The sequence below is a fragment of the Sapajus apella genome, unplaced genomic scaffold, assembly GCF_009761245.1.
Source record: "Sapajus apella isolate SASKATOON/1434 unplaced genomic scaffold, GSC_monkey_1.0 scaffold46, whole genome shotgun sequence".
NCBI classification, from domain to species: domain Eukaryota; kingdom Metazoa; phylum Chordata; class Mammalia; order Primates; family Cebidae; genus Sapajus; species Sapajus apella.
In genome coordinates, this window is record NW_022436986.1 from 3,061,666 (window position 1) to 3,069,340 (window position 7,675).

General features: G+C 48.4%; 1 protein-coding gene across 5 annotated transcripts in view; it reads left to right on the forward strand.

The window, feature by feature from the left end:
* Positions 1-3,447, forward strand: part of FRMPD1 (FERM and PDZ domain containing 1) — a 102,701-nt gene extending 99,254 nt beyond the window's left edge. For all 5 annotated transcript variants that reach the window (XM_032240101.1, XM_032240100.1, XM_032240102.1 and 2 more), the window contains one exon: positions 978-3,447. In XM_032240101.1, the coding sequence (XP_032095992.1) occupies positions 978-3,313 (2,336 nt within the window). In that variant the 3' untranslated portion in view covers positions 3,314-3,447. The remainder of the gene's footprint in view (positions 1-977) is intronic.
* Positions 3,448-7,675: the final 4,228 nt, after the last annotated feature.

Below are 7,675 nucleotides of genomic sequence, written 5' to 3' on the forward strand. Positions count from 1 at the left end.
CTGTGGCAAGCAGAGATGGGAGGGCATCATCCAACAGTGGGAGTCAGGGAAGCCTTCCCAGAAGAGGGGGTCAATGGACTGGGTCTCATGGGAGGGAAAGAATTTACAGAAAAGAAAAGGGCTTGACAGGAGTGCCCAGCAGAGCAAAGTGGCTATTGCCATCACTGATCCTGAGGCTGTATTAAAGGAGGTCTTCAAGCAAGAAGAACCTGGTGGACAGGCCATCTGTGGCCCCACAAGGCCTTCTGGGGTCCAAGGGACCCTGATATCAGAAGGTAGGGGATCTGGTGTCTGTGTTTCTATCAGGTTCCTCATACAGACATGTGGGATGTCTATCACAGCTGGGTGCAGTGGCTCAAGCTTATGATCCAAGCACCTTGGGAGGCTGAGGTGGAAGGATGGCTTGAGCTCAGGAGTACAAGCCTGTCGTAAGCTGTGATTACACCACTGCCCTACAGCCTACAGGGGACAGAGTAAGACCCTGTCTCAAAAAAAAAAAAAATGTCGGACAGGCAAGGTGGCTCACGCCTGTAATCCCAGGCCAAGGCAGGTGGATCATTTGAGGTCAGGAGTTTGAGGCCAGCCTGACCAACATGGTGAAATCCCATCTCTACTAAAAATACAAAAATTAGCCAGGCATGGTGGCAGATGCCTGTAGTTCCAGGTCCTCGGGGGGCTGAGGCAGGAGAATTGTTTAAACCTGGGAGACAGAGGTTGCAGTGAGCGGAGATCCTGCCACTGAACTCCAGCCTGGGCAACCAAGCGAGACTGCATCTCAAAAAATAAAATAAAAAAAAGTTTATCACAGTTATTATCCCCATCTTTCAGATAAGGAAACTGAGGACATGAGGATTGAACTTGCTCAAGTTTACAGAGCCCAGCCAGAATTTGAACACAGGCAAGCCCAAGGCCTGAGCCCAAGCTCTATAAACCTCTTTTTCTGCTTTCTTATGTATTTTTTCTTTCCTGACTTACAGGACCCAGAGCTGTTTCTGCTGCAGAACCCAGTGCCACAAGCTTGCAGAACAAAGCCAGTGCTTGTAGTCCTGAGAACAGCCAGCCTTCTGGGCCAGATGGAAGAGAGACAAGCAGGAGGGGAGGGGTGAAGAAGTATGCCAAGACCCTGAGGAAAAGAAGGTCTTTCCTACAGACCGACTATACCTCTCAGGTCTCATTTCCCCTGGTACCATCAGCCTCCCTGGAGAGTATAGATGACGTGTGCTACTATGACAGGGAGCCCTACCTGGCCCTTGGTGCACCCTCCCCAACTGTGTCCTCTCTGCAAGACATGCAGGGTGAGCCTGGCCTTCTGGAGACCAAGGCCTTGGGGCTGCTGGCTCCCCTGAGGGAGACCAAGAGCTCAAACCCAGCTTCCAGGGTCATGGAGATGGAGCCCGAAACCATGGAAACCAAATCAGTCATCGACTCTCGAGTGTCCTCTATTTCTGCCATTCGCTTCCGGATTGAACCCAGCAGTAAAGAGAATTCTGTTGCCAGCTCCTCAGCAAGCACTCCTCACTGTTCTAACCCAGGTTCATCTGGCCCAGATACTGCTCGGGCCAGCCCTTCCCAAATACGATCTCTATCTCAAGACCCGGATAGCAGTGACCCCAAAGAACTTACCATAGAGCACGGGGACCCTAACCCAGACAGAGTCTGCTTGGCCATCAACCCGGGGTTACTTAATGTCTCTCAAGGAGACACACTAGAGCTGGGACAAGTCCAGCTGGAAATGGGATTGGAATCTTTTTGTACAAATCATATACAAGAAACTGCCCCCAAATACACAGAGCCCTTGTTGTCTCCTGGAGATGAGCCTAGAAGTGATGAATGTGGAATAAATCCAGGAGAGAAGATAGCTTCTATCCCTACAAAGGAAGAGCAACAAGGACAACTATCTTTGGAAAGAGACAGAGAAGTTACAAACAAAAATGGCACCGACATATTTCAGGAAGAATCTAGAAAGGATTCAGGTGACTCCCCAGCTGATGTGTCAAATAATATTTCACAGACTCTTGATGTTAGTTCTCCAGCTGGTAAAATAGTAACCTCCCTTTCTTTAGATGCTCCTGTAACAGGTACTAAGCAGATCCCACCACATCCCCCTAGAGACCCTCAAGGACAAAGCAGTGAAACCCAAGGGCAAGCCTGCCAGGCTCAAGAACAAAAACTATTAGTAGAGTTGGATTTAGACCCTGATTTCTTTCTTGGGAAGCAGACCATGTCATCAGCCCTCCCTACAGAGGGGATCAAAGTAGGGGAGATCACACCTAACCATGTGACAGGGGAAGATACAGCCCCTAGGGACACTCCTGAGTGGGTCTGTTTTAATCCCAGGCCTTCCCTGCCAGAGCCAATACCATGTCTGCAAGAGGACCCTCACTTAGAAACTTCAAACCATTGCTTACTCTCAGAAAGCAAAAGTGACAGCTCTAGCATCTGCCTTCCTACTGAGAAGTCTTTTCTGTGCTTTGCCCCAGAAAGCCATCCTGAAGTCTCTGCCATCAGGATGGCCACATCTTTGGGTTTTGCAGGCATGAATGAGATGGTGGCTCCCAGGATAGGGATGGAGCAGTGCAGCTGTCAGTTCTCCTATGCCACGTGCTTCCGTGGCCCACAGCCTGAGACAGAGGAAGAAGACAGGGACTTGGAAACACACCCCACAGCCCCCCTTACCTCACCACCCTCTGCAGGAAGCCCGATGGTTCTGCCCTGGAGGCCTGCCCGAGCCCACAGCTGCAGCACCACACCCCTGTCGAGGAAGAGCCACATCTGGCCAGAGTACTGCTCCAGGGCACTGAGACAGCTGAAAGCCACCCCTGCCAGCACCCCTGAGGGTTTCATCCAACTCATGGAGAGCTTGCTGGAGCTACAAGACATTTTAGAAACTTCCTGGGGGGTTGGAAACAAACATCCCCCAGAGAAGTGCACCTGGTACTTTACCGAAAGCCGGAGCCGCCTCTGCATGGGCTCTCAGAAGCTCCTGTCGAGCTGTCAGCATGTGATCAGAATGGACCAGTCCCCTGAAGAGATGCAGGGGGCTGTGCGTGATACCTTCCAGCACCTGGTCCAGCTGGCTGGCCTGTGCTTTCAGTTCACGGACTGTAGCCGCTGCTCTACCCGGCACAGGGAGGCAGCGGGGAACCTGAGGGACGTGGTATATACCTACCATCAGTTTGTAGAGGCCGCTAAATCCACCTGCGAGAGAGGCTACCACGACCTGAGTGTGAAACTCTTGGCCCGTCAGTGCACAGCCCTCACAGCCGCTGTGTTCTGTTTGACCCAGAAGTTCCGGGCATCCACGGCCTTGTAAGCAGGTCAACGGCCCAAGGGCCTCCTGCCTTGTTCTGCCTTGGACACTTCCCTGAGAAGCCCCTTCCACTCTCCCGCCACCCTCTTCAAATGTTTACTATATAGAATATTCAAATAAACTGCTGCTTAATCTTGGCCTGAGTCATAGAGTTTGGTCAAAAGCATTCACTTATATTCATTCAACAAACATTCACTGGATACTTCCTTTGTGCCAGGCCTTGGGATTTACAGATAAGTAAGACAAGTCTCTACCCCTGGTCAGGACACTTATAAAGTCTCTAGGGCACAGATTCATTAGATCACCATCAGCAAAGTGCTTTTCATTAAAGGAGCATACTCAAGGGGTGTGGAAGCAAAAGGAATACTCAAGAATGCAGGGGTGAGGGAGAAAGGGGGGGGTCACTGAAAAACAGTCTTGACCTCTCAGATCACAATTATTTGGCAATAACCTTTGCAAATAGGAGTGAATACCCATGATATTTGATAGATTTCGACCTTCACAAGTTATGGTTTGCAGCGCCTGCACCAGGAGGCCTGGGATTCTCGGCTGCCCCGCTGCAGCAAGCATTGATTGCCACTAGGTGGCAGGAAGTCCCTTAGTTGTAAGGCCACACGTGCTTTATCTGAAATTGATTGCATCCCTGAATCTTACACCTTATTCCTGTTTTGTTTTGTTTTGTTTTTGAGACGGAGTCTCACTCTGTCACCAGACTAGAGTGCAGTGGTGCAATCTCGGCTCACTGCAACCTCTGCTCCTGGGTTCAAGTGATTCTCCTGCCTCAGCATCCCGAGTAGCTGGGACTACAGACACATCTATGATATGCCAGATGCCTTATTTAGATACCTTGAATGCATTTTTCTAATACAACCAACACTCTGGAGATTGTTATATAATGTATGTTCAGCATTATTGTAAAAAATAAATAATCATGGAAGGCAGAAAGAAGACTGAATCTTCCAGCTCAGCATTCAATAAATGTTTGTTTCCTTTTTCTTTGCTTCTCCTCCCTTAAATTCATTAACTGTCTTGAGTTGCTGCTATATGGAGCTGCTGTTTTTCTTTGCAGTTCCCATGAGGAGGACTAAGTTCCAGAAGTGCTGGGAAACCCTTCATTGCTTGTTAAAAAGCTAAAGACCAGGGGAAGTTGCACTGTTTAGCACTTTCTTTGAGTCACACAGCCTCCAACATGAGATAGGCAGAATGGGGCTTGGTACCCTGAAATGCAAGAGTCAATTGTTTAGCGACTTGGCTGGGCACACGCCTGTAATCCCAGCACTTTGGGAGGCTGAGGCTGGCGGATTGCCTGAGTTCAGGAGTTTGAGACCAGCTTGCCCAATGTGGCGAAACCTCATCCCTACTAAAAATACAAAAAAATTAGCTGGGCGTGGTGGCAGGCTCCTGTAATCCCAGTTACTCAGGAGGCTGAGGCAGGAGAATTGCTTGAACCCAGGAGGCGGAGGTTGCAGTGAGCTGAGATGGCGCCACTGCACTCCAGCCTGGGCGACAGAGCAAAACTCCATCTCAAAAAAAAATTGTTTAACCATAGGACATTTACACCCTTCCTTCTTTTTCACACCCACCATCACATTGGCTGATTCATTTCTTTCACAAACATTCATGGGATGCCCATGGCAGGTGATGCTTGATGCAGCATTATGAATGTAAATAGTTGGGTAAGAATATTTTGAAAAGCTCCTGATAGAGATTAGGTGACATGTGGAGATAGAGGCTTACAACGTAAGGTGCAGTTCACTCAGGGCCCCCAAAGAGAACAGCTAAAGTGCTGTAAGAGCTCTAAGGAGAGAGAAGTCACTTTGGGGTGAGTGGCAGAGTAGTAATCAGGAAAGGCTTCCTGCAGAAGGCAGCATTAATTATAACTAGCATCTCAAGAAGTATTTATTGAGTACTGTGTGTCAGGTCCTGGATTTGATAGAATTTGGGTATGTCAAGAAAGTAGAAAAAAAATCATTTATCTGTCAACAAATATTTTCTACGCAGTGGTACTGGGAATACAACCATGAACTTGGTACACATAGTCTCCTCAAGGAACTTATGATTAGTAGGAAAGTCACAGAAAAAAAATCCATTACTGACTGAGAGGTAATATAAAGCAAATCAAAAAGATGATAAAACAAGGATAGAAAACAAAACAATCTTGCCAGAGTGGTCGTCGGGAAAGGCCTTTCTGATGAGGGAATGTTGAAGCTGGGGCCTAAAGTATAAGAAGCCAGCCATGGAAAATGTGAGAGGAAAGGGAATAAATAGTATTTGCAAAGGCTCATGGTGCATTTGAAGCATTTCAGGATCAGTGCAACTGGAATATAGCAAGCTAGAGGAAGAGTGATAGGAGATGAAGCTGGGAGGGGCAGGCAGGAGCTGGGTTGTATAATACAAGACCTTGAGAAGGGGGTTAGATTTTACATCAGGAGAGATGCACAATCACATGGCAAACGGATGGAGTGGGGGTTAGAGGAAGCAGTGAGACCAGCTAAAGGTTTTTTTCTTCCCCTGGAAAGTGGCCATGAACTTATTCAGAGGCAAAGGACACAAGAGCAGTGGTAGGGAGTTGGTGGGGGAAGTGTTCAGTATGGCTCAGTGTGAGGTGCAGGGACTGGTAGGTGTGGTGTGAGCTAAAACCTGAAGGTGTCATTGAAAATCATTTAAGCCATGTGCAAGCCCCACTGTGGCATTTCAACAGACAGTGGAGAGCCAGGGCCATCTCTGAGCAGAGCAGAGATGTTAAAGCTAGGCTTTAGAAAAAACCTTATGGGGAGGGAAATGAATGTTTAGTGTTAGTATTTAAAAATCGCAGCTGAGCATGGTGGCTCACACCTGTAATCTCAGCAATTTGGGAGGCTGAAGCAAGTGGATTGCTTGAGCACAGGAGTTCAAGACCAGCCTGGGCAACATGGCAAAACCCTATCTCTATTTTTTTAAAAATTGTAAAAAATTTTTACATGGACATGCGTAATATCCCATCCCTTTCAGAGTTTAGACCCACGTGAAATTGACAGAACAGAATCTTTGTAACAACAAGATACCAAATTCCAACCTGACATTATGTGACAGAAAAAGAAATAAAAAACTTTTACCCCAAAATACGTTTCTTTGCCATAGTTTGAAATGGCCCTGCAAAGCTATCTTGTGTTGGGGGTGGAGGAAGGATTTGCATCTGTGAAGAATCTCTATTAAGTACCTAGAGCTTTCCCATTCCAGGTCCTCCCAATTCTGGAAGCTGATGAAGGATGGATGGTAGGTGCTGGAGGAGCTGTGGAAGGAAAAGTCCAGAGGGGGAAACTGTGGGGCCAACGAGGAATCCAACCAGGCTGTAGTTTCTTGACTGGGAGATATTTTGGGCTCATTCAGGTTGGAATCTCTCTGAATGGGTGAGACCCCAGGACTGTAGGAGTGAAGGAAGAGTGGCTAATTAGGCCAAGGCTTGGGCAAACCGCTTCGTGTCTTTGGTGGAGGAAGAAGAGTGCCCAGGGGCTAGAATCATCCTTGTCAAAGCCCTGACATCTCTGCTGTGGGCTCAGAAAAGGGCTGTGTCAGCTCGTGGGCTCTGCTGACTGTGGAAAAGCCGGGGGGAGGGCAAGGCTGTGGATGATGGGTGGCCCAAATTTGGTTTCACCTGTTAAGGAAGGGGAAAAAAGCTGCTAGACACAGTTAATCTTTTCAGAATTGGGAGGGCCTGGAAGGGCCTGGAAGGGAAAAGCTGTACTTACGTTAACAGGGATTCTTTACGGATGCAAATCCCTCTCCTATACCCCAAACACAAGACAGCTTTGCAGGGCCATTTCAAGTTATGGCAAAGAAATGTATTTTGAGGTAAGATTTTTATTTCTTTTTCTGTCATGTGATATCAGGTTGGAATTTGGTATCTTACTGCTACAAAGATTCTGTTCTGTCAGTCCCACCTGAGTCTAAACTCCGAAAGGGACGGGGTATAACAGTAGGCATGTCCGACCGTCGACCCGGCTCTCCCCGCTCCACTCCCGCTTCCTATCATGGCCTTAATTAGTTTTAAGGTTTCTTTGGAATCCCCTTGGCCGAGAGGGAGGTCCATTCAGTAGGCTGCGGGGCTTTGAATTTTGTTTTATTTTCACACACCCCAGTTTCGCAATGTTCAGCCCTTAACAACCAACAAAGCCCCTGGTCAGCTGCAGGAGCCCTGTAAAGTTGGTAAGGGGTTGGGGTTGTAATCGCCGTCTAACAGACGCGGAAACTGAGGCTCAGAGAAACTTGACAACCCCCACGTCGGGACGCAGCTCCCCAGCGCCAAGGCTAGGAGCCTCCCCCCGGGAACCGCAGCCTCCCCTCCGCCCCGGTCCCACGAGCTGCCAGCAGGTGAAAAACTACAAT